Source organism: Ixodes scapularis, unplaced genomic scaffold (genome assembly GCF_016920785.2).
Source record: "Ixodes scapularis isolate PalLabHiFi unplaced genomic scaffold, ASM1692078v2 PGA_scaffold2__306_contigs__length_199485367, whole genome shotgun sequence".
Classification (NCBI taxonomy): domain Eukaryota; kingdom Metazoa; phylum Arthropoda; class Arachnida; order Ixodida; family Ixodidae; genus Ixodes; species Ixodes scapularis.
The window spans coordinates 66,962,364-66,989,096 of NW_024609857.1; the positions used below are offsets into that span (position 1 = coordinate 66,962,364).

The window sequence follows — 26,733 nt, forward strand, 5'->3', positions numbered from 1 at the left end:
GCAATATAGCCGCCAACAGCATCCGGAATTGGGCCTATGCAGACTGCAGCAGCCCACTGACAAAAAAACCCACAGCCCGGCGCAGTCGGGCAACACTGACATACACTCTCAAAACCAGGGACGCATGCTGTAAATTGCTTCGTTTGAGACTGCCGCTAGAAAAGTTTCTAGGCTGGCTTTCGCCTCTCCAGGCCCCTACCCATATACTTTATCTCAGAACTTCCGTGCAGCATTATGGAACTCACAGGCAGGAAGGGGAAACAAGCCCATTTTGTGCTAATTTTGAGTGGCAAGATAATTCTTAATGGACACAAAAGCAACGCTCGGAACAAACAAAAGAGAGTCAAAGTAAGAGAGGAACACCTCCCTCCCCTCCTTTCCAAATGCATGCATTACACTCTTGCCCTTGTACCTTTAAGGACACTGCACACAACTAGTGAAATATAGTTATACCATAGATTTGCCGGTGTTTATAAATGTTTTTCTGTGTTCATTCGTTTTTCAAATATCGGTCTATTTTGAATATTTGTTTCGGGCAGATGCTAAAAAGGGTGATAATCAGATCAAAAATCTCACGAAAAAATAAGAGTTCACGTCTAAGAGACGACAATTTCAACAAAAACAGTCCTAGGTGAAGTGAAATTTTCCAGAAGTTTTTGTTTTTCGATTTGAACCAATCTTGCATTTTTGATACCGACGGAATCAGTGTTTTTAGATTAAAACTGGAAAGGGTATGGGCTAAATGTAGTATGAAGAGCCCACAATGAAGGAAGATATGGGCATACCACGCCGGAGTATAGCTGCTTGAAGTGGTCGACAATCTCGGCCTTCTTGCGGCGGCGGGAGTCCTCATGCTTGTCCACCTTGGCGTCGCCCATCTCGTTCATGAGGGCCTCCAGCTCCCGGTTGATGGCCGCCACCCGAGCCTTGGCCTCCCCCACGTCCCGGCTCACCTCCTGTTCCTGTCGACGCAGCTCCTCCAGGCTTGCCTCGCTCGACCTGGGTCATGGGACAGGGCCTTGGCAGTCGCCCACTACCTTTTAGCATCCACCTACACCTGCTCTTTATTGGCTGGCCCTCTTAGTGCCCACCCATTATTGTTTGCTAACAATCTCATTAGGGGGCCCACTGTCGGCTATCTCTGGACCACTTCTGTTCAGTTTATTTCTTAGAGGAACCGTGAATTGTTCGTTTTGAATGACTGGTACTGCTCAGAATAAACACGCCAGATTCGCAAAGCATGAAACGGGCATAAATTTTTGTTTATGCACGTAGCTTCTAGCTGCGAGTGCATCGACGAGGCTCTTTTACTCCTCAACTCGCCGTTGTTTCCCTTGATTGACCAGCCCCACCCCCCTTTGAACGAAGGAAACTAGGAAGGAGTCCCTTCCTGGCGACAGAAAATCCGTCTACCGTAAAATCCCGTAGAAATGCCCACCCCCGAGTGACTGCGCATCCTGTTTTTTGGGCCGAACATCTATAACACAAACATTTCGAAACATCGCCCACCCTCCCGGTTTCTATCGGAAAACGATCGCGCGACTTCTCGACAGGAATCACGCCAACTGCGTGATATTCAGTACCGGTATGTACGACAAGCGTGTTCACCTCGTGTTTCCTCGTGCATATCACACCGTGACACGTGAATCCACCACATCCGCGATCTACGGTATCCGTTCCTGTGAGGTACAAGTTCGTTGCTCATTTCCACATTACTCTGTTTACGATCGGCAAGTGCGGCGTCGGTTCCCGTGACATCTAAGTTTGTAGAGGTTTCTCATTCGTTTATCACACCGTGAAACGCAAATCTGCTGTGTCCACAATCCGAGGTATCCATTCCAACAGACATGCGAGTTCAAAGACGACTCACGCATCTTTTTGTCCGTGATCCGCATGCGCAACGTCAGTCCCCGCAACGACCGAGTTTGTGGTGGACTCGAAAGTGTTTATCGCACCGCCAGCGCATATTTGTGGCGTCCGCGTTCTGCGGCGTCCGTACCCAAAACGGGGGGTTCATTGCGAATTCCCGCGTGCTTGTCACCCTGCAGAATGCGAATTCCCCACATCCGCAACCTGCGTCGCCGGTTCCTGTTTTACATAGTTTTACGTAGCGCGGCACGGAGGCACGAGTGCGGCAAACGCCACCCGACACCACTCCTTCCACAGATTCTCCCCGAGACGGCAGACTACAGCACCTGGAACGCAACCCCGACTGGTGCGCTTACGGTCCTTCCTTGCCTGCGCATCAAAAGTGGTCCCAAAGTGGCAACAAAGCGCGTCGCGCAAGTCGGCGTGCCGCGCTGTTGGGTGTCACAATCCAGACGGTTGGTCGTAGAAAAGCCAGCGAAAAAGGCGAACAGACGCAAGGATCGTCATCATCGTGGTGTCCGCCTTGGTTACCGTCGACCATCTGGTTGCGGAGCGACCCACAGCGAAACGGGCATTCTCTCTTGGTGGAGGCAGAAAGCTTCTGGAGGCGACATGACGCCACCAGAGGTGGCACTGTGTCTTTTCCAAAAGCTTCTTACCTCTGTGGCTCGGTTCGACTCTGCCGCCACGCCGTCACCGGAAACGCGGCAAGCAACGAAGCAATGCTTTTACAGCGTCATCAGAAGGCGGTCGAGGGACCGCTCTTGAGCGTGCGGCGAGCGCGGCGATCGGAAACGCGCTACAAGCCCCATGGCGGCACGCACCTGATCTGCTCGCCGAGCTTGTCGACGCGCCGCAGGTTCTCGTCGAGCTCGGCTTTCTTCTGGCGGGCCTTGTTCTGGGTCTCCTGGCGCTTGCGCACCTCGTTGTCGTGCCGGTCCTGGTCGGACTTCTGGTCCCGCCGCACCGAGTCCAGGTTCTGCAGGTGCAGCGACGCCTGACGCCCGGCCTCCTCCTTCAGCTGGTGGTACTCCCGCAGCTGCCAGGGGGAGAGCACATAAATTTCATGAGGCAAATCTAGAGCAGGGGCTCTCATTCAATCGATCGATCATTTCTTTTATTTTTACGAGGCAAGAGAAATCAAAGTTGCTTCACTGAGTACCACTTGAACTTGTTCCAGTAAGTTTCTGCACATGCGCACACCCTCTCTCCCGGCCTCGCTTCCCACGGTCTCCATTTTCGCAGGGCATCATCCCGCACAACCAACATTGTCAGCGCCTATCTTTCCGCATATTTCGTCTTTTATTACGATAGCATTCTTTAGCTACACCCCACCAAACTTCTTGTACTTTATGGCCTCCTAATGCACAGTAGACCATTTCAGCTGCGGATTTTCTAACAGTGCCCAGTGGTCAAGCAACAACCACTTTCTGCGTACAGCAAGCAAGATGACTGATTTCCTCTGGTAGTCCTTCATCCCACACCCAAAACTTCTTTGCAATCAAAACAAGGAACGCCAAGGCGAGTCTGTCATTATGCTGGGGGATGCGTCTCTTCCTGTGCACCTAGTCCAGGTTCTTGAGAATGGTCCAAAATTCTGTATGATGCCCAAAGGGCAGAGCGCCCATATGTTATCTACCGTTCATGACATTGCGGCTAAAGCATAGAAGACAACAGGCCCTGATGCATCATGACTGGGTTGATGTAGTAATGAAGGTAGGTTCTAATCATGCAAGCGAAGTGAAACTATCAAGCATTGTGAGGCACTTTCATCGTAACAATTTAAATCTGTTAATGTCCTACAAAGACAAAGAGGGAGCCTTTGTTGTGGCACCGCAAGATATGTACCTAGAAAAGGCAGAGGTGGTCATAAGAAAAAACATCAACCGCCTGCCCGGCTTCAAACTGAAAGTTGTCAAGGCCAAGGCTCTTCGCAAGCCATCAGCAGGTCTCCAACGAATCGAATTTGACAAACAAATCGCCGTGGGACGAAAGGACAGCCTCGGGCTTTACACGGGCACACCCACCTGGGAGTCCTCGAGGGAAAAGTCCCTGCCCTGGCTCTCGGATTCCTCGCTGAGCTGATGCTCAAACTCCCGTATGCGCTTGTTGATCTCCTCCAGCTCCTCTTCTAGCTCCGAGATCTCCCCCTGGTGCGTCTCGTCCACCTTCTTGGCTGCCTTGTACGACTTCCTGGGAAAAACAACGCGACAAAGATGGGTCAGCGTAAGCAAACAATGAGTACAAAGAGCCACCAATAAAGTCTATGCCTATTTCTGCTTATAAAAGCTCAAGAATGTGCGAGAAAACACACCTTAAATGTTTTCTGAAGCGAGAGTTGGCTTGAGGCACCAACTACATGAGCTTTAGCAGACAAGCCAACTCGGTAACATTCCAACCTTTCTTTGCTATTCGCTCGAAACCGGTGGGTACAGCGCACACAAAAGACAAACGTGGAAGAAAGTAGGACACGAACGGCGCCATGTACATTCTACTTTCTTCTGTGTTCCTCTCTTGCGTGCATTAAACTCGCCAATTTGAAACATGTTCCACCAATTAGCCCGACCCTTGGTCTTAACAAGTTTCTTTGCTATTACTTTGTAAAGCACTAAAGGTTGCCGACAAAAATAAAGGTTGACAGTTGCCGGTAAGTCAAGACTTGGCAAGTAAGACGAAGACAAATTTTTCAGTCTTTTACCACGGGACGAGACGCTTGTTTGTAGGACTCTCAAGTATTTTTTTTACCTGCACTCTTTTACCACGGGACGTGACGCTTGGTTGTAGGACTCTCAAGTATTTTTTTTACCTGCACTATAAGAATATTTTGCGGATACTATAGTCAAGTTTATAGGGATTCCATTTCAATCGAAACCAATAACTTACACACACTGCAATAATAATAATAATAATAATAATAATAAGAGTAATAATAGTCTTTATTTTTCCTGTGCCCACAGACAACCTAACGGTCTACTGAGTGGTGCACATAACAAGTGAAATACTATTTATATAAGATACAATATACTGGTCATTAATACACTAAATAGGAAACACAAAATCTAGCACCGTGTATCGACGGTTTGAAAATCCTACCCCATTCTCCGGGGTATTTGGGAACAATTTACACTGACACACACGAATCACGCAAGACGCGAGACGGCTCCGCACCTGGCTGCCTCCAGCTTCTTCTGCATGTGCGCCGTTCGTTCCTTGGCTTTGATGAAGGCAGGCTTCTTCTTGTTCAGCTCCACGTCCTGCAGTCGAAGAAAAGGACCGGGCGGACAGATCATCGGCCAACCTTGCTCCCAAATGCCGAACTTCTAAGGTGCTTATGACGAAGGACGCCCGAATAAACAGACCGATTTCTAAGTTAAGCTTCGCGCACCTGGGTTGGTCCCACACCTCTTGGGGTTCTATGTAACCCGCCAGAGGCCAAGGTGGGTGTTATATTTGTTTGCAACACTGGGAGGCCACCAGGGGGTTACAGTTACTAGTACGGCCACAGATAAGCGTCCCAGCGCTCTCGTCTTCCCTCTCGTTGACCGCGCCGGGAGTACTGGCAGTGGGCATTCTGCCAGCATCCAATAAACGTGTAACGGTGGAGCAGATTGGACTTGAGTGCCGTGCCGGGGTTCAGCCGGCGTTCGCATTCAATTGGTGAGGACACGGGTTATGGCCAGATGCCGACGTGGCGCTCGGTCCGTGCCCCCTGCCGGTCTATACACCAACTCATGTTTACAAACAAACCAGAGCGCCCCTAGCAGACGCCACCGGCGCTGCGCATGCGCAATGGGGGTGTGGGCAAGAAGCTCGCCGTCGCCCATAAACAAACCATTGGAATGCAATGTTGTCGGCGTCAGTGTGAGCCCCCCTGCCCTTTTTCGCGTTCGAATTGTTGATTCTATGTCTTCCTGGCGATGTCTGACTATCGTGAGCAGCGTCAGGGGAATTACCGAGGCTCGTTACACTGCAAAACTTCCGAGTGAATAATGTGACATGTGGCGATTCATTCCGCGTGGACGCAGCAGTATGTACGCTAAAGCCTGATTCGCATGATGCGATTTCGCTCGCAATTTTCAGTCGCGACACCGCTCGGGCTGCAAAAGCGTGAACCGTAGCTGAGATAGTCGACGTCGAAACTGAAAATCGCAAGCAGAATCGGACCAAGTGAGTTAGGAATAACAAGTCGGTGATGGTCACTGGTAACAATGATCAACATCTCCTTGTATCTACTGTTTACATCGAGCCTGCTTACCAACCTTCAAATTTAAGTCTTTTGAGGCCTGCACTTGCTTCTTATCGCAAGTACCGGGCCAACATTTGGTCTACGGGCCGGCGTCGTCTAAGAGAGCAGACGACAAGCAGAAACGTTTGAAAGAGCAGACGACAGTTCGAACGATCAGACAGCCGTTTGAACTTAAAGACGCACTAAACGTAGTCCACAGGTGGTCCGCACAACTTGACGGTTTTCTGGCGTTCATGTTGAAACAAAACAAATAAATCTGATGACCACAATTATCCGTGAATTCAACCCAAAGTGCTTTCCGCCCAAGCAATCGTTGTCCAACGGCGTCTGCTTTTCCCTTTTCACGGCACATATCCAGATTCTCGGACGAACCGAGCACGTGAAAACTGACCTTCACACTTTTCTCGACACTTTTGGTACGACCCCAGTCACGGCGTTTTGACGAGAAGTCAAGTTTTTGTCTGGTTCCTTTCAAAACAACGCAGGAATACACGTCTGGCATGGGGACTTCTACCCACAGCCCCAGACCGGAAGTGCGACCGACCGACGCGCCACCACTGTGCCGTGACGTCACAGAGTTGAGTTTGTGTATGGAGGGTGACATAAAAGGTTTAGAAATACGGCCTCGCTATCTAGGAGCTGCAGGTTGGTCACGGCTTACAACAACAGTGCCAGGACATTTAGTGAAGCGGCGGGACTTCAATAAAATTAGAGGCAACTCTTCTAAGAGGAACTCCCAAATGACAGGAACGAATTGAACCCAACCCATTTATATGCTTGGCTCTAAGTAGGGTTCACCTGCTTTTAATAAGAGAAACTCCGACAAAGGAAACCAATTCCAAGGGTTCCAAAGGTTTAAAGAGTTTCTTCTGTAGTGAGGTTTACCAATATGTTCACTTATCCATTCCCATTGCAATAAATGTCGGGCTATTAAATGGTAGGTTCCCTCTACTACAGAGACAATTTGGATTATTCTGCTCGAAGCTTCCGCAACTGTCGATAATACCGATATGACTAGCCAAATCAAAAAAGAGGCAGTATAGAACGTCTGAAGCAGGACAGCATTACTTTTCTGGATTCCCAATATGAGTCACAAATGGACCCTAGCCTTGGGACTCTTCAAACATTGTAGCTTCGAAATTTGAGGGACGGCCAAGGAGCCCTCGCCTTTCTTGGCATTTGTATAACGAGCAGCTTGCGAGTTAACTGCGCCATCATTGCAAGATGCTAAGGCAGCTCACAAACAGACAAGTTCGGCAGGAAAAAAAGAAAGAACAGCTTGGCAGTGTCGCAGAAGAAAGAGCAGCTTCTATGCTTCATTTGCAAAAAACCTCTTTGGGGAATTGAGTGAGGAAAGCAAATAATAAGACGAAAATTACAAAAAACGAGGTCAGCGAAAATTTAAAAAACAAGGAAGCAAGAGAGAAGGGAAAGTTAAAAGAAAACAAGAGGTAAAAAGAGAAAGAGAGAGACGGAGGGAAGGAGATGCAGGAAACTCACGGCCTCCCGTATCTGCTGCTCTATCTTGGCCATCTCCCGCTGCATCTTGCCGTGCTCCTTCCTCTTGTCCCTCACCTCCTCCTCCACCTTCTCCTTTCGCCTCACCACCTGCAGGGGAAAAACGGTCCGTGCATTCCAACACTCTTGGCCTCTCTTGTGAAGCTCGGTGCATTCCTCTACCAATGTGCAGACATTGAAAACTAGATTGCACGCTTGTCAGACAAGATGACCTTCTTTCCGTCGCAGGTCTCAAGACCGGCACTACAACTCTGAAGCCATGGTGGCCCTCGCGTAAGATGCATCCAAGTAAAGATGTAGCGAACGGCCTTTCTGATAACATCTCTTTCTGGGCTCTCGTCTGCTGCTCTCCACACAAAAGGCATATCCAAAGTTTAATTCATAGTATTTCAAACGAGCATGATGCACAAAGAATGGCAATAGCTGACTGTTAGTGTCCCAGCTTTTTTTTTCCAATTTTTCGTGACTTCTGGAGACAAGACAAAACAAGATGAAGTCCAGTCCACAAGCAATAATGTGACAGCCTAAGAGGTTAAATAAGGGCCCTCCAGTCTTACAAAGACAGCTCGGGAGAAAATTGGGTCTGGCTCAAAATCGAAGACCCCAAAACATGAGCAGCTTGAAAAACACAGGAGAACAGCCGTGCTGGCAGGCCACGCACCTTCTGCAGCTCCGTGGTCTTGTGGCTCATCTCGTCGCTGAGGCGCTCCAGCTCTTGCTGGATGTGGTAGAGCTTGAATGTCTGGCACACCACCTGGCGCTCGTTCTGGGACAACCAATCAGGTTAAGCAGACTCAGAAAGGACGGCCACAATAGAGAGAAAACACGTTTCCCTACCCCCTAAAACATAAAACCTAGCCTTGACCCGCTTATAGTGCTGAGAGGATTTTTCTAATGGATAGGCCTGTGGCTCTCTATATTCCATTACTCCTTGAGCTGACATTGCAGTGGGAGCCATGTGCTTGCAGGACCAATCAAACGCCTTCCTTTCGTTACCAGACCCCGCCTCCTGCGCATGGATGTGGGCAGGAGCATGATCGCGTGGCGAAAGATTAATGTACAACTTTTAGCTTAATGGTGAACAAACGATAGAACAAGTCTAAAAGATGACTTCGCTCTAACACATCATGGCAAGCTATCTTATCATGAGACGGTCATGGTTTGTTATGTGTCAATGACACAACTAGGGGTGTCGCGAACCGGCCGCGGTTCAAGTTCGACCAGGTTCGACTTTTTCGAACTTTTAGTGGAAAGTTCGTCGAACCTTGTATTGAGGTTCGACTCGTGTGCGCATGCGCGACAGGCTGGCCAGTTGGCTTCGGATTGGCTGGTAATGGCTAAAAGATGAATTAAGTGCAGCGCTGATCGGCTATTTCAGTCAATACAGTACTAAAATTTAAGTTATTGACTTCTTCAGTGAATAAAATTAGTTTCTTTCAATTGCAGCTGTTCACAAAATAAAATAACCCTTTGCATAAGAAAAGAAATTCTCCAAACCTAGACATGCTTGTATCAAGGTCTGGCCACACTGTCCACAAAGTCGAACCGGTCGAATCTGGTGAAAAGTTCGAAGGTTCGTCGAACCGGTTCGACCCAGTCGAACCCCGAAAGTTCGACCAAAAAATCTGGTTCGACAAAAGTTCGCGACACCCCTAGACACAACAGGCAGAGGGAACATGCCGTTTCCCAGTTGCCAGACTCCCAACCGTGGTCGTTAAAGCTGTCGGCATCTCGAAAAAGACTGACGAGCTCATGATACAAGTGTAAAGCAGTGAAGAGAGCTGGTTGTAATAAAAGACAGGCATTTCGTCAATTTTTACATAGACTCAATAAAAAGGTGGCTCTTACCTGCATACTGTCTGCACTTGACTTAAGACCAGAAAATATTCAACGGAAGGATAACAGTCACAATCATTTGGTTAATTAACTGATATATGATAATTAACTTGTTAACTTACTGGCTTTAATCGCGATGTAACTACTGTCTTGAAGGTAGCCAATGTTGTTGGCCAGACCAATTTTGCAATTACCGAAAAAACAATGTTCTGAAATACTATTCCATCATTCTTCACCTTCCCATTAGGGAGTTTTAGGATCACGCACCCAAGTTTAGCGCATGTTAGCACTAACGTTAGCGCAAGTTTAGCAAAGATTCTGATGAAAAGAACTATAGAAAGGTACTACGAAGGTACTGGGGAGGTACCAAAGAGGCGTACCAGGTCCTCCTTGAGCCGCTGGTACTTGTCTGCCTCCTCCTTCTCGAGGCGTGCCTCCTTCTTCTCGGCTGCAATGCCCTTCTTCTTCTGGTACGAGAACTGTGTGTCCTCCTCCGCCTTGATCATCTCATTGCGCAGCTGCTCGTACTCTGCCTTGTGGTCCAGAGAACTGGGGGGCACCACGCGCAACTTCCGTTACGAGACGGGTTCTATATAGGCTGCACCCGAGAGCAACCCAGAAACCAATTTGTATGGGCAGCTTGCCGGGAAAATACTGCTTGCATAGGCAACGGTTTTTAATGAGCTGTCCGTGGTAATTCCATTTAGAAATTTTCCCACGTACCTGCTCAGATTGTCAGCCGCTATGTCACTTTAAATTCATCCACTTTTATAACTTTTCCCTACGGCTTTGCAGCGACCTGGTAGTCAATGTTTTTGTTTTACTCTCCAAAATTTCCAAACTAAAATAGGGGGGGTTTTTTGGGGTTTTTTTTTTTGTTGTTTTTATGTGTGATTGGATTATGAGTGGAATTTCCACTCCCAACCTTGAAACTAAAAAAAAAAAAAATGAAATGCTTTTTTTAATTGAAACTTGTAAAGTTAAAGTCTTTGCAGTTGAAACAGGCAAAACTGCTCTTCTCAATAAGATGGCTACGTCTACAGATATTTTCAATGACAGCATTAGGATAATCGTACTAGGGTGGTGTCTCATTTTATAGAGAGCGAAAAATAAACATTATGATTTCTCAACTCGGGTCGCGCTTACGGCACAAGCGTTGGACAAAACCAAGTTCTTCCAACATCTGCAATGCGTTGCGTTGCAGATGTTGCAACGCAACGCACTGCGTTGCGTTGCAACATCAATGAAGGGCACTGCGTTGGAGAAACTCGGGCAGTGGGCACTCACTGGGAGATCTCTTCGAAGAGGAGGGTGCGTTCCTTGGGGTTCTTCATGGCAATGGTCTCCACGTCCCCTTGGAAGACCAGGAAGTTCTTGGCCTTTACATTGATGCTCAAGTCTTCCAATCGACTCAGGTACTCGTCCAGGGAAACAACCTATGCCGCAAAGACATTCGGGCCAGGTCAACAAAGCTGCAACGATGCTGGCATGGAACGATATTGGGCTCATTGAATTTACCCACACCAGCCTACAACGGCGCGGTAGAGCGTAACGTGGTGCGGAAAACTGCAGGGCAATGTATAGACCCTTTTCTTAAAAGCGCCAGAAGGAGGCACCGTTGGCAATTTACATTCCTGAGAACTTTTAATCAAATGAGAGGAGACAAACAATCTTCACTGCAGCACAACTTCTTGCAACGTCCCTGAAATTTTTTGTGACCAGTTCTCCAGAAGGTTAACTAAAGGTCTGGTTAGCGAGATATTTGTTGATATTTTATTACTCCTGCGAGGCGACCGATCCCCTCTTAAGCGCGGTTCAAACAGACTCGGAATACGGAACCCGGGAGCCGGAACCCGTACCGACGTAATTACTTCCGGCTCCCGTTTACGGGAGCCGACGTCACGGTTTGATTTGAACGGCGCGCGGCACGGGTCCCCGTATACGGGAGCTGACGTCAAGGCGGCTCCCCAGGCAACCAATCAGCGGCTGTCGTCAAGTCGGGTCGTCGCCCGGGCAGCCCGGACGCGCGGCGCGCTCCGTCTAGAGCGGCACACGCTTTGTTTCGTGATGGCGTCGTCTCGGCAGGATCCCGGCTACGAAGCTCGAATTGCCTCACTTGTGAACCTTTGTGTAGTGAGGTGCGTCACAAATGCAAGAACTATCAACTGGCGTCGGCTGACTACTTCCGCGGCTGCGTGTGAGCAGTACCTACGGAGCGTGAAGAAAAAGAAGAAGCGAAAGGCCGTCCGCGAGCTCCTGAAGCCTCAAAAAATGCTTGACGAGTATGCCACCATCGTGAGACAGATGTTCGAAGACCCCGACGGCCGAGAATTCTTCGAGTGCTTCCGAATGTCACGAGCCAGGTAGGGTGTGGTGCTTTTTATTTTGGATTATTTTCATGTTATATATCAAGTGGCATTCCACGTGGGCCCGCACGTCACTCACAGGTATACTCACCTGGAGCGTGTGCTCCCGCAGTAAAAGCACCTTTATACCATTTTTAACGTGGCAGGATCACGAGAGCAGCTTTCGTAAGAGTCACACGCTTGTCAAATTTTACTGCGTCTGTGCTATAAAAAAAATAGCAATGGCATGCACATGTGCAGCTCGTACGAAACACTCTTTCGGTCCACTAAATCTGGTCGTGGTGTTGTGCTCCTTTGAGTGCATGTATGACCGAAGCCCGTTGTGCTTCCTTGTACTTTGTGCTAGCTATGGTGTGTGCTTACAAGCTGCTTAATTCTGCACGAAAGCTCGCGCTGCAGAACCCAGGGATCTTGGGTGCGATCCCCACCCCTGCCCGTTTCGATCTGGATGAGCATCGTACCAGCAGACGTTTGTGTTTCACTACTGCGTGACGGGTGTTAAAGACCCTAGGCGAGCGGTCGTACAGTACTGCCTAAAAACTGGTCTGCAGCGCGTACCAGTGTCGTTGACCTTTTGCCGGATGTAGCTCGCACACACAATGGTTGCAGCTAGGCACGTAGCAAGGATTTTGTTTCGGGGGGGGGAAGGGGACTTTGTCGGTCGCAGAGTGCCCAAGGCTGGCAAAACATTGTGTATAAAAAAAAAAAAAAGAAAATGAACAAATGAGTTGCTTCATTACAAGTGTAGTGAACAAGCATGCCCTCAAAGCTGGAAGCTTAGCACATTTGCTTATTAATAACATCCCACTGCCTTTCCAGGTCTCTCTGCAGTCAGTCAAGTCAAACACTGCCTGCCTCTACAAACGGCCTTTCTAAAGGCCACTCATATTTGCATTGAAGATGCCGTTTCATTGGGTTGCAGCCACCCCCGTGTCTCCGAAACCGTGTCAATAAATTATTAAAAGCAGTATCGAGTTCTTTCACTTGTCCCGGTCCTTGTGGTCGCTACGATACCTGTCGTAGATCCAGGGGTACCGCTGAACTAGCTGAACTAATCCATAGGCTTTCTCGGGTACGTCAAACGCAGCGGCACTCTTTGCAGCTTCAGCTGCTTTCCTCGCGTCGGAGACGGGCGGGAAGTTCATCGCCGGAGCTTTTCTTGCAAGCAAGCACAAAGCGTCTGAGGCATTTGCACACCGGTGGCAAGGAAGGCGGAGGAGGGAAGCGCGCATGGCACGCCGCGCTGATTGGCCGCGGAGAAAATACGGAAACCTACGTCACGACCCGGGAAGGAGAAAGTTGAAAATTTTTCAACTCTTCACTCCGGGTGCCGGAAGCCGTAATTACGTCACCGCCCGTACGGAGGGAGCGCTGACGTCACTACGGGTTCCGGCGCCCGGGTTTGCAGTCCGGGTCTGTTTGAACCGGGCTTTACTTTTTGAATAGCAGAAGCAAGTACCTCACTAAATCCCCGACTTTGTGACTTCCATAAAACTTCGTCCTCGAACATTTTGACATCCACAGGCTCAGAAGGCCTGCCAAAAAAGGAGTGACCTGAAGTCTCTTGGGAGCCAAGAGGCAGCTTGTGTTTGCAAGCGGAAAAAGGGCCTAGAGGGTGTCTACCAATGGATATTACCACCGTAAAACGAGCCGGAAAAATCATTGCCTGAACACAGAAAGCTGAAACTTTTACCGGATGTGCATTTAGGTTGTGCATTTTACCTGGGGAAATGTCAAAGCATAGCTCCCTTCCTGCAAAAATCGAGATCAGCAAACTTGTTCCGGTCAACGGCAGACATGTTTGCAGACGACCTAGTTAGCAATGATTGTAACTAACGGCGCTATCTGCAGATAAGTGCAGTGAGCGCATCATACGCTCTTTCATCTATTTACAGGTGCCAATTTTTGAAGTATAGACGCTTTACACACGCGCCAGAATACAGCCGCCATTGCTGACCTTCTCTTGTTTTACCGAGATACCGAGCCACTGAAATTGGTGTGGACGAGCCTCCACAAAGGTTAGTGCTGGGGAGAAAGACATAATTAAATCTAGGATGGCAATGACCTAGCCTGCTGTGGTAATAATGTAGTGAAGTAAACGTAATAAGAGGAAACAAAAACTGAAGGTCAGTTATGGCGGCGACCATGCACAGCTGCTGCAAAGCGTCTCTAGGCACCCGATACTTCTGGCATGTGTTCTAGAATAGGCTGCAGTGGTAAATTGAATATGGTGGTGTGCACCAGGTGCATCAGGTATAGGCAAGTGTAATGGGACTACTGTTGTCCACTATCTGGGTTTTCATCGCGAGTGTTATACATTGTCAGCATTGTACATTACACAAAAAGAATATGCAAAGAGGTTTCCTCTGCAGAAATGGCGGGCAACTGAGTGGACCTAATGCAAATGTATCTTGTGTGCGGGAGTGACTACTTTAACAGTAGCAGATATTAATCTAAATGTGCGCTGCCACCCACAAAAAACCAGCGCACACATTTAGTTTATGATAAAAAAAATCCCAATCCTTCATACAGCCACAGTTAACAAAGGTATTTCAATATCTTTTATCCTGTCAAAGACAACATTGATAATCCATCCTGCTGCAAAGCACGCACCCTTGAGCAGGCGACATTGCAGTGTTTTCGCAACGGAGCCACGCTGATCTGTCTAGTGGAGATTCACGATTGCAACTATGGGCAGAAGCACATCCAGAGACCATCACAGTTCTTAAGATTTATGGCATTCTAACTCAATCTGCAGGTTCTAAGCATCCTAAGAAACCCGAAATTACTCAGGGGCGGCCGATTTCCCTATTAAAAATCAAATCAAAGGTTGTGATATGCCCCTCTTCCCGCACCCTGGAGCAGACACTGGGGGCGCCGTCGGACGGCTTTTTGAAACAATATTGCTGTATTACGTCTCCTACACCCAAAAATTTCATTTCTTCTTTTTTTTTTTTTTTCAAATAATAATGTACAGCGCACCTAAGAACAAGAATAGCAACATTCGGAATCTGCATGCAATTAACTAAAGGTGCCCGCCGCCCCCAAAGAAAGTGTCAACAAACAATATACCATCAAAAACAAGCTTGTACAAAAAGCACTTGAGTGCCTGTTTAAACCCATGTGAACTGTTCACGGTGAAGTGAGTTGTACTGCTACCCCTCACTTTATTTCCCTTCTTGAGCCCTTTCATCACACACCAGGCTAGCTAGTATATGACAATATTGTGGGAGACTCTCAGCATCAACTTCTGAAAACGCACCACGTCGTTGATACGAAATTCTGACGAAGAGTGGATGACGATCCTCGTAAAGTGCGTCTCCGTGTCATCTTCGTTGCAGTACACAGCAGTCACGTGAGCCCGGGACGCTACGGGAGCACCGATTGGAGCTCCGTGGATCAGGTCCTGTAAACCAATCAGTGAGCGGAGTGTGGATCATCTTGCTTCAACACCAAGAATGCTTCCTTCAAGCAGGGCTTCATAGCAAGCATTAAAAGAATACTAGCACCTAAAAAAAAATTACTTTTTTTAAGCACGAGATTATGGTGTTACGATTTCTGCAGCAGAGTTGCGCATTGGCTGAAAAAAACTATCAAACTTTTACAGCAACCACAGGACTAGCGCAGAGGACTGTGAAATCGGAGTCTCCAAGAGTCGGGAAGGGTCACTCCCCGCAACTATTGTAATATCCCAGGGAAAGCCCCACTCCCTAAAGATTTTGGTCTAAAGGCAAACTTTGCCTTTAGACCAAAAGCAACTCACCAAGTTGCCGAAATCGGGCGACTCGAGCGGGCGAATTGAAGCGCAACCAACAGCACAGTCAAGGCTATGGCATGGGCGTAGCCAACATTGAGCTAAACTGACCGGTCGTCTCGCTATGGTTACGCCATTACCATTGTCTCTCTCGTCACAACCGCTTCATTGTATCACCGTTTGTGGTTATTGTCTCGGAGTTTCATTCACGCTACGGACACTATGTGCGCAGACTTATGCCATAGTTGTGAAGACGTCGTAGAATGTTGAAGACACCAAAACGTGGTGAAGAGTGCGGTGCAGACGACATTGGTGCCTGGCATACACCACCCCAATCTCGCCCGTCGTTGCGTAGAAAACCATGTGACATCTCATATCACATGATAGCCATGGTCTTGGCAGCCCAAGGCCAATGTTGCCGGACTGAGCCGAAGTTTCAGTTTTGATTTCTGCTCGTGTTTAAAATTGGGTTTAATGATATATATCCCATTTTTCAGAAAGCAAATGACGTAGTGTATTTTACTAGTGATTTTTAATATGAAATCACTCATTATCCCGAAATCTTCATAACTGAGTGGAGTTGCACTTTAAAGGGATACTTCAACAAAATTGGTTGCACTTTAAAGGGATACTTCAATAAAATTGGAAATATACCTGTCGGGTTCAAAAATATGTTGAATATGATCCACAATATCCGGAGATGACAATCGCACGTTTGCATTTTAAGCCTGGTGGCTGTATTTTTCGTTATAAACGGCCCACTCTGACAAGCGCTCGAAGAACAGCCAGCGGCAAACACGTGATATCCAACGCAATCGTGACATCCAACGCAATTGTGACGTAGTTCGTCTCGGGACGAGCAAAGCCACGGCAAGGATGACGTCGAGAGTCGTCCCAGCCACCGAAGCGGCTGCTTCTGTACGAATTTTGAGTGAAGGCCCGTTCACACTCTTGCGACTGCTTGCGACCTCTTAAACCTGGGTTCCTTAAAACTTCTTAAACCAGAGAACACACTGGCGCCATCTATTGGGAAGCAGTGTAAACTCGGCGGTCCGGCATATTTTTTTTTTATTTCTCGCGCAATATTCTTTCTTTTTTGGCTCGAAAAACTTTTGTCAATGTTATAAACGAGCCTTTCTATGGGTATTACGCACATTTGACCTCGGAAATCCCGCAAAACCTTCGCTTTTGTGAAATGCAGTTCTAGGGTCACCGCATAGATGGCGCCACAATGTCAGTGTGTCCCCTCATTCTAGAAACATTTAAGAAGTTGTAAGAGATCTCGTCTCTCTCAGTCGTACTCGGTCGCAAGAGTGTGAACGGGCCTTGACAGGTTAATCTTCGATAATCTTGCAGAGGGACAATAGAGAATTCTGGGTCACACAAAAGGGATTCTCGGGAAGAGGGGAGTTCCTCCTTCCCCTCTTCTCTCATCGTGGCCGGAGGCGAGACAATTAACGTCACTACCTCTCAAGGTTCCTAGACGATCATTAGAAACGAGGCGTTAGCGAAATCCATCAGGTGCTCTTTGCTAATCGTTTAATTTGTGTTAAAATTCCTTTTCGCAACTTTTTTAACAAGATATTGGTATGTTCGATGTGCTACTGCTCCTTTGAACACATATAAACCAAAAAAATAGGCGGCGAAATTTCGTTGTAGTATCCCTTTAAGATGGCTTAAAGAGACAAAAGACAACACAAACTGTTGCAGCACTGTTTATCAAGGCTGAAACACATTTAAACCATGTGCCTCAGAAAAATACTCACACTCAGCTTTTTCACGCGCAGACTGTTCTTTTTCTCTCCAAGCACGAAACTGATGGCATCCATGAAGTTGGACTTTCCTGAGAAAATGAAAAGCAAGCGAGTTCTCACTGCATGCTTGAGCCTGAATTAAGCTCGAATCAAATTAAACGCAGAATACACATCTTGTAGTTTGAGAAGTAGTAGGGGAAGCAAGCGACTTTTCACTGTGGCTTGAGTGCAGTTTTATTTCGGCATCTCTTATCTTTCGGAGACAAAACCCCAGGGACATCTAAATCAGTTTTGTGTCCTTCCAAATAACCTCGAGAAGTGACTATGATTATGTCCAATCCGGACACTTCTTTCAGCAGTGACCTTATAACATCACCATGGGGCGAAGTTCAAGGAACCCGTATCCTTTTATCTGCTAGTTGGGCGAGTCGACAGAGCCTTCAACTTTTGGAATCGACGTGAATAGTCGACCACCTAAAGTGTGGGAAAAATTTGTCAACTTCTGCACAATAAAGAAGGGAGTCATATGCAGTCAAAAACAAAATGTCCCTGACACAATTTGGTCTCACCCCTGTAACATAATACATTGGCCCCAATAGTATCGCGATACCAAGAATATACCCGAAAATGTATTTCAATACAGAAATATCAGAAATACAATAGTTAAAAAATTTTATTGCAATACAGAAATATATAGACACATAATGTATTTTTTATATATTATCGCGATACTGCCCAACCTTGAGCCATCGCCACCTTGGTCGTCTGCAAACATGCCTACCATTGGCCCTGGCAAGTTTGTCTCACTTTTCGCAGGAGGTAAGCTACGCCTGGAAATTTCCCCAGGTAAAATGTACCGCCTAAATGCCCATTCAGTGGATGTCTGAGCTCCCGATGTGCGAGCGCCGATATTTCCGACTCGTTTTAGTGAGAAAATTTGCTGTGGAGCTTTAATAGTTATGTTTCAGTTTGCATAACCAAAGAAGCTGTCAAAACTTTACACGAACGAAAGAAACATGTTTTACTTTCAGCAAAGGCATCAATGAAACAAAAAGCAGACGAACTGTACGTAGGCAAGGCAGACTCCCCGATTGTAACAGTTAATTGGGCCAGGAACTCGGAATTGTTGCCTTTGCGGCGCAAAGCTCTGAAAGCGGAGAGAACATCCGTTTTTCGATTTCTCCGTATTTTTCACAGCGAACGCGCCATAGTTCGCTTACTTTTTCCCAGCGCGATCACTCGTTTATCATGCGATCGAATCCAGCAAGGAATATACGGCTTTCATGCGTCTACGAGTAAAGACTCATCCATATATTTCTACGTGCACGTTAATGCCTTGTAAAAGTACCGACAAGTGAAGAGTCCCAAAACAAGTAGTCTTCCAAAGTCGGCGACCGGCGTGCGCGAAGATGTCCATAGGACGTGTCTCGTCTGGCCCCAAAGTTTATTTTGGCAACAGAACATACTGTCCCTAATCTCTGCATCGCAAAACGATGCGACGGGAGGTACTCTCCTCGCGCTTTCATGCCTCTCCTGGAAGTAAACAAATGCTCGGCGACTGCTCGACTGGCTGCCAGTTTTACGTTAGGCTTAACTCACCGGATCCGTTCGGGCCGATCACTGCAGTGAAGGGCTTCAGAGGTCCGATCATTTGTTTTCCCCTGTAGGACTTGAAGTTTTCAACTTCAATATACCTGAGGTAACCCATTTTGTAAGGGCAGCTGTTGGCCGCCGGAGCAGACTCAACACTTCACAAGAGCGCGCGAAAAAGCTCTTGGTTTGTTTGCAGCACAATAGTGTGGTAGTTGGTGCAGTCGGCGAAAATATTGAGCGCTAGAATTCCACCAGGGAAACTTCGGCGCTCGCACGCTAGTGACTAGCGTGCGAGCGCCGAAGTTTCCCTGGTGGAATTCTAGCGCTCAATATTTTCGCCGACTGCACCAACTGCTACACTATTGTGCTGCAAACCGCTCTTGTGTGTGAGGTTGGTGAGGTGTTGAGTCTGCCAAGTCTGCTCCCGGGCGGCTCCGGCAGCCAACAGGAAAACTTCAAGTCCTACAGGGGACTGTTCATTTTCGTTTTTTGGGAGACACGCTGTTTTTGCATCTGATAAGGCCAACTTTAAACACAGACAGGGTATTTATGCATCGCCAAGGATTTTATTTGTACATGACAGATGAGAGCCCAATTTCGGAGCAGACTAGCGAGGGTGGAGGGAGGGGCGGGAGTAGCGCAATTTTATTTCTGTTAAAAGTTGCCTGAGCGGCATCATGCAGCAAACGACGCGGCGACGTCCCACCGTTGGCGTGACCCGCTCCGGCCAACCCAAAGAGTCCATCTCCGCGCTGCATAAAAGAATCGTCTGCTTCACGCGCATCCAATATTATGAAAACTTTCATAAAGTGTTTAGTGCTTCACCAACTTCACGACAGGCTAGTTTCAAAAAGTGTGAGCTCGGCAAGGCTCGGCGTTTATTTCTTAATCAGCCGAGTTGCGTCGATCTTCGATGTGTTGTTCTCAGTGGTTCTCCCAAGGGTTCTCCTCCTGGAACCCGTGGAACCCTGAGTACCACGTGACTCGCGACGAGCTGCTCTGTCGGCCATGTTGTCGGCAAAACACGCGGATCAAAGGATTGCGTTACCAACAATTTACGGCTCGAAATTCGTTTTCTTTCCGCCCGCAAACCGCCGATCGAGAATGACCGGTTTGAGTCGCGTTCACTCTCTTCTCAGTGGTCACGTGCCGTTTTCAATACTAAAATATAGACAAAAACATTATACCCATTTTCTGTGGCTTCAAAAAAATGCAAATACGTTGATTGAAAAAAAAAATGGTCGCACAGCCCCGTAACGTTTGGTAACTTTCTTTATCCCCAGTTAAGTTTCGGTTTCTGTTTCAAGCAGTTGCGTTTATTTTTTACTTTATTAAAAATATACATGATGCTGTAGTTCTGACAGCATAAAAAATGGCTTGGCAAAAAATAAAAACATGGGGGAGGAAGGCTGAGCGTTAACTGTGTTGATTAATATCAGTGACTGACCGTTGCCGAGAAAGCAACGGTCGGTCCCGGGCTTCCACAAGATTCGCGTTTATTTTCTTTGCCGAATTTTCGAGATAGTAACGCACAGTAGATAAGGAGCAGCGCAGGACCTTGTCGAGTCAGTCTCGCTCTCGCTTGCTGTTACGCCGACAAATCGCCGCCCGCTTTTCTGCTGTCCCGACGCTCGTCTTTTATTTCGTTTGGCACAAGTTCGCCGATGAAACCGCTATTTTTAGTTTACATTTGTCGAGCTCTTTTCCATCCGTGACAATACGTTTATTCAGTACACAGACATACACATATATAACTCACGCAGACACGCCTGAATGAATTGGAACCTAGTGGAGGTTTATATCGGGCCATCGCATTCCACCCTTATCATGTAATTTTTGCCGTGAAGGTGTGTTTCAATTGAGGCACATCTTCAAGGCAAAACAGGATTCTAAGAGGAGCTTATCCTGCTATTTTTGCAAGTATGTGACTGTTCTTCGAGCCACCTTTGTTTTATTTATGCCTTTTTTAAATTTTGGTGACCATGATTTAGACAACTCTCATCGACCTAAGGTATACCCTGAAAAGGAAATGGGATATTGGAAAGGTAGACAGAAAGAAAAGCTCTGCTACTATTCAGTTATAAAAACGCACATATTTCAAGGATCGCGCTAGATTGCGCCACAGCTTTAAATAACTATTTCTCTTCTGTACTATCAATCGAAAGCGTCGATCATATACCTAGTTTGAATTGCTCTGGTTTTGAGCCCATGACTCACATTGACACTAACATTTCTGCTGCCGGAGTACTAAACTCGCATCATCTTGTGGTCCAAACAATACATTGGTTGCACTGACGTCACATCGTGTACTTTTGACCACCATGTAAGAGGAGGAGAGGGAAGTTGCTTTTGTAAGAATTTTGAGTGACTGGTTGATCTTCTGAATCTAGTATAATCTTCTGGTGCAAATCCGGAAGGCACAAAAAGGGGTCCTGATAAGAGGGGAGCTCCTTCTTGCCCTCGTCTCTGGTGGTGATCGGAGCGCTCTTCGAATGACGTCACGGGCAACCTATATACGCCCCAAAATTCTTAGCAACACCAAAGTAATAACTAGTGAATTCCCCAAATTAGTATGGATATGGATATCGGGCGATCACAGTTTTAACAAAACTGGATCTAGCCAAAAGCAGGGTTGCCTACAAGGAGGTTAGAATTACTAGGAGGGGGCACGTTGCAGTATTGGTGAAGCCTAGTCATAAAAAGTTTAAACAATTTTGTGCCCAGCGTGACCGCAGATCTCCCTTGCGATTGGTGCGCGTGACATGTCACGTGCGAGATGGGTGGTTGATTGTAGGAGGATCTCTTGCAGGCTTGCGCGCGCTCCGTCCGGTAGGTTTTATTAGATCAAAGGCTAGGCTGTGGTGTATTCTATACTCTGTTTCATACTTAGTGTGCAACGCTGTCAAAGCTTTTGGCGCGAGCATGGGGCTTGATCTCGTTGATCATTTGCACGCGTTCTCGCGCAACCAAAACCATAGATGAATTAAGCCACGCGCTCGCGCCAGTAGCTTTGACAGCGTTGCACGCTAAGTATGAAACGGAGAAGTCTAGCTACGGTCACGTGATGTGGTCACGTTCGCCTGAGAAGTGAGGAGAGCACTGATCTCTATGTCTATTTGCTGGATCGCGTTTGACCAGCTCCTCCTATGGAGCGGAATGCGGTCACTGGCGGCCATCTTTAGGTAGAGTTATATCATCTCTAGCCATCATAGTAATATGGCGGACAGCGCAATGGCGGCAGGCTGCCATAAAAATAGCCATAGATCTAGTACACTGTACCGTGGGTGACATTTCGTGCTTGATTGAAGTTGTTCGACGAAGCAGATTCTTGAAACCCGGCGTGAACGGTAGCCTCATCTTTGAGGACCCGACAAAAGTTCTACGAAAGCGCAGCACCGGGGGAAAGCAGCGCAGCTCGCATCAAAAGCAGACTCCGTACCGTCGTCTGCTTTCGATGCTTCTTTCGATGCGACTTTCGATACGTGCTGTGCTGCTTTTCTTCCGGTGCTGCGATTTCGTGAAACTTTTACCAGGTCCTCAAAAACCGGACTGCTGTTCACGCCGGGTTTCAAAAACATGTTTCGTCAAATAATTTTAATCAAGCACGCAATATCACCCACGCTATTTTGATCGCAGCCTGCCAACCCACCTGCCAAAACGCTATCTGCCATGGATGGATGATAGCGGCTGCAGCAGCTTACATTGGCTAGAGGTGATATAACTCTACCTAAAGATGGCCGCCAGTGACCGCATTCGCGGAGCGGGCAAACGCGATCCAGCAATTGTCATAGAGATCAGCAGTGGAGGAGAGTAAGGAGAAAAATGAGAAAGAGGCGAGGCGTCAAGGGAGCATGGCTTGTGGAGGCTACGCGGACGACGTCATGCGTTCCATTAGGGTCATAGCAGAGAGGGTAAAAGAGAAAAAAAAAAAAATGCACTCCCCCTCTCACCCGCATCTCGTCCGCTCCGCCGAGTGGGCTGTAGCTAGCGTGCGGCTGGCGTGCAAACTCTGTTTAAAATCGCGTCATTTTGGAACTTTCAAGCGCAGATATTGGTATGCCAGTTATCGTGTAATACTATGCTAGATAAAAAGACTCACAGGGTCCAATTGCTCTGTTACCTGCGTGGAAATAAAAAAACAAAAATAGGGAAAACAGTGTCAGATTGGCCGGTCTCTTTGGCGAAAAGAAAATCCGGTTGCTGTACCTTTTTTACTATACAAAAGTTCGTACTGGTGTAGGCCTTTAGCGACCGTGAGTGGAAGTCTGAAATAATAAATAAAACGTGCTCTCCTGCCGTAATACACGCAGTAGTTGAGGGTAGTACTGCCGGCTGTCTCAACTGCTATTTAAGTAACGGAAAAAATATATGCTAGTTGATCATTTACCGAAATAGAACAACAGGGAGCTGTAGGCTGATTTTGGAGTAGCCACAACTATTCTAAGAACGCGAACCTCTTCACAACGGCAACCACGAGCGAGAGTTCGATGTTCGGTAGAGCCCGCCGATACAGCCCAAAGATGGAGAACGGCAACCTCCCGGTTTGTCGTCTGCTAGCGGAGTCTGGCGCGTGCCCTCTCTCTCGTTTTACCCCGCCGAACCCGCTGAACTTCCCGGATGTGTGGAGAGGGCGCTGCTGTCGGACAAAATGGTGCCGCCCAGAGAGCGCTAAATGGAATTATGGTGGCTTGGAATGGTCAATTCTCCATGGTTGCCTACCACTGAACTGGAACAGTAGTCCGGTACGGTCAAGGAGGTTAGAAGTACTAGGAGGGGGCACGTTGCAATATTGGTGAAGCCTAGTCATAAAAAGTTTAAACGATTTTATAATAATAATAATAATAATTTTTATTTGCACAGATGATACCCACTCGGCAGCGTGCAAGGCTAAGCAGAAAGGTTGAGACCCTTACGCAGGTGCGCCTGCTAGCCCGCCGCCAAGTGGGGAAAAAATAAATACAAACACTCAAAACAGACAGATACATATACAAAAACGGTTAGCAATCCCATGCCATTCTAAGGCAGAGCACGCGCTCTCACACACACACACACATCGCACGCACGCGCACTTATTTATCCATCTATTCCCCCCCCCCTCCCCCCCCCCCCCCCCACACACACACACACACACACACACACACACACACTCTCGCGCGCGCAGAGTTTACCAAAAATTGCCTGCCCGCGCCCGCCAACGCTCGCAGCAGGGCGAAACATGGGTGGTTACGTCCCTCCCCCCCGCGGACATCAGTTTACCATACTTTTTGCACAAGTCCAGGGACTCCTCCCTGCACCGCGGGAGAGGCTGACGCTCCTTCAGCGGAACAGAGAGGAGTTCCCCGATGGCCGCGGGGAGCAGTGACAGGCCGTGCCTCTTAGTCCGAGTGTGCAGAGGCTCAGGCTGGCCGGTGCGCCTGTTCAAACGTACGGCTGTGGACAGGTATGTGCCAGACAGTGAGCCGTCCAGCACACGACACAACAGACGCATACGGGCGATGCTGCGACGCTGTTCAAGGGATCGCCAACCCGCAATGTTCAAACGTGTTTTGTAGTGCGTGTCGGCAGCACCTGTAGCGCGCGCACAAAAAGTTCTTGTTGCTCTTCTTTGTACACTTTCAATGCGAGTAGCAAGGTGCTGCTGCGATGGAGACCACACCGCACTGCAATATTCCAGCATAGGCAACACGATCGACGTGTACAATGTGCGAAAAGCCAAAGGGCCACATGGCTTCGACACCCGGGAGACAAAACCCATAGTGCGGCGAGCCTTCGCAACAACGCCAGCCACGTGGGTGGAGAAGTCAAGCGTTCGCGTGAAGGTGACACCAAGTATGGTTAGCCTGTCGTTCACGACCAGCGGGGCACCATAGAGACTGTATGTAGGGGCCTCCACCCTATGCGAACTGCTAAAGCGCAATACAGAACTTTTAGCAGGGCTCAGGCACAGAAGGTTCTGTGATGCCCAGGAACCAATCTTAATGAGGTAGTCCTGCAGATGGTGGTGCGTGGCAGGTGAAACCAGTGGGGCCAAGATGGAGGTATCATCCGCATACTGGACGAGGAGAAACTTGTCATCCTGGGGCATATCGTTAACAAACATCAAGAAGAGTGTGGGGGCTAGGACTGATCCTTGAGGCACTCCGGAAGGGACCCTCGTGTCCACCGAGCACGCACCACGGTAGACAACACGTTGGCTGCGGTCCCTTAGGAAGTTCGTAATCCACTTGAGGAGGGAGCCCTGGACGCCAGCTTTGGCCACTTTCTTTAACAGAAGGCCCGTGTCTAGGGTGTCAAAGGCGTTGCTGAGGTCTAGCTGGACGAGGTCGGTTTCTGTGCGGTTGTCGAGGTTGTTGCTTACAAAGTGTGTGAGGGTCGCCAGCGCTGTCTCGCAGCTGCGGTTGTGGCGAAAGCCATGCTGCGTCTGTGACAGATAGCCAGTATGCTCCAGAAAGTCAAGAAGATGAGCGTTCACGACACGCTCGAAAGTGCGGCAAATAATTGAAGTCAGGGAGACTGGGCGATAGTGTTGCACATTGTCCGTAGACTTCCCCTTCCCCTTGTGGATGGGGGTGATCAGGGCACGACGCCAGGTGGCAGGAACGGCACCCTCGTCGAGGAGGGCCTGCAGCACTTTGGATAGAGATGGCAATGTGTGCTGCGCTATCATTTTGAAAAAGGCTGGTGCCACACCGTCTGGGCCAGGGCTTTGGGAGGGCTTGATTTTGGAGATGGCGGTGCAGAGTGTCTCTTGAGTAAAGGGGACGGATACCAGCTGCGAGCCATCGTCGGTATCTGCAGGTACGCAGGCACCAGCTTGGGGAGAGGGGCCACTGTGCGGTGTCTGTATCGCACCACCATACACGGACGAGAAGTGGTTTGCAAAGAGCTCTGCGACCTCAGCAGGTGCATCAATCATCCTCCCATTTGCACTGAAACTGGGACGGTGCCCAGGAGATCTGAGGCGGCTTACGTAGGACCAATATACTTTCGGGTCGTCTCTTGCCTTCTGAGCTATTCCAGCAGCGTACTGCTGGTGAGCAACGTAAATGGCAGCCTTCAGAGACCGCTGATGATCCTTTGCCACCTGTAGAGCTCTGGGGCTTCACCAATATTGCAGCTTTGTGCCCAGCGTGACCGCTGATCTGTCTGGCGATTGGTGCGCGTGACAAGTCACGTGTGAGATGGATGGTTGATTGTAGAAGGACCGCTTGCAGGCTTGCGCGCGCTCCGTCCAGTAGGTTTTATCAGATCGAAGGCTAGACTGTGGTGTATTCTAGTACCCCATATAAAGACGAAGGCTAGCTACGGTCACGTGATGTGGTCACGTTGGCATGGTAAGTGAGGAGAGTAAGGAGGAAAATGAGAAGGAGGCGAGGCGTCAAGGGAGCATGGCTTGTGCAGGCTACGCGGCTGACGTCATGCCCTCTCCTACCCTTCTATTCTCCATGGGTACGGTACGCCGACCACGCTAACGGTTTGCTAAAAGTCCCTAATCAAGCAGGCTATCTGTCTAGTGGTATAAGTCGAGAGGACAATGGATGGCGCAAGCAGCCCCCCAATTTTAGGTTTCAGCTTTGTATACATTTATCCTGGGTGGCGGGCTGGCAGGCTGGCAGGCGCACTCGCGTACGGGTTTTAACCTTTCTGCACAGACATGCACACCACTCAGGATAATATTTTTTGTATGCAAATAAATATTATTATTATTATTATCTATTCATTTTTTTCGCATCTCGATTATTTGGGTTAAAAAAGCTATTATACAAGCCAATCCAATCCTATTTATGTTCGGTTTGT

General features: G+C 48.2%; 1 protein-coding gene across 1 annotated transcript in view; it reads right to left on the minus strand.

Annotated features, from left to right (window-relative positions):
- Nucleotides 1–19,143, minus strand: part of LOC8029227 (structural maintenance of chromosomes protein 1A) — a 68,199-nt gene extending 49,056 nt beyond the window's left edge. The window contains exons 1-11 of the mRNA XM_029986463.4: nt 18,943–19,143; nt 17,356–17,432; nt 15,098–15,241; nt 10,757–10,905; nt 9,850–10,018; nt 8,295–8,399; nt 7,616–7,723; nt 5,038–5,123; nt 3,897–4,062; nt 2,694–2,908; nt 786–999 (exon numbers count right to left, since the gene is read on the minus strand). Coding sequence (XP_029842323.2) covers nt 786–999; nt 2,694–2,908; nt 3,897–4,062; nt 5,038–5,123; nt 7,616–7,723; nt 8,295–8,399; nt 9,850–10,018; nt 10,757–10,905; nt 15,098–15,241; nt 17,356–17,432; nt 18,943–19,051 — 1,542 coding nt within the window. The 5' untranslated portion in view covers nt 19,052–19,143. The remainder of the gene's footprint in view (nt 1–785; nt 1,000–2,693; nt 2,909–3,896; nt 4,063–5,037; nt 5,124–7,615; nt 7,724–8,294; nt 8,400–9,849; nt 10,019–10,756; nt 10,906–15,097; nt 15,242–17,355; nt 17,433–18,942) is intronic.
- Between the last annotated feature and the right edge of the window lie 7,590 nt (nt 19,144–26,733).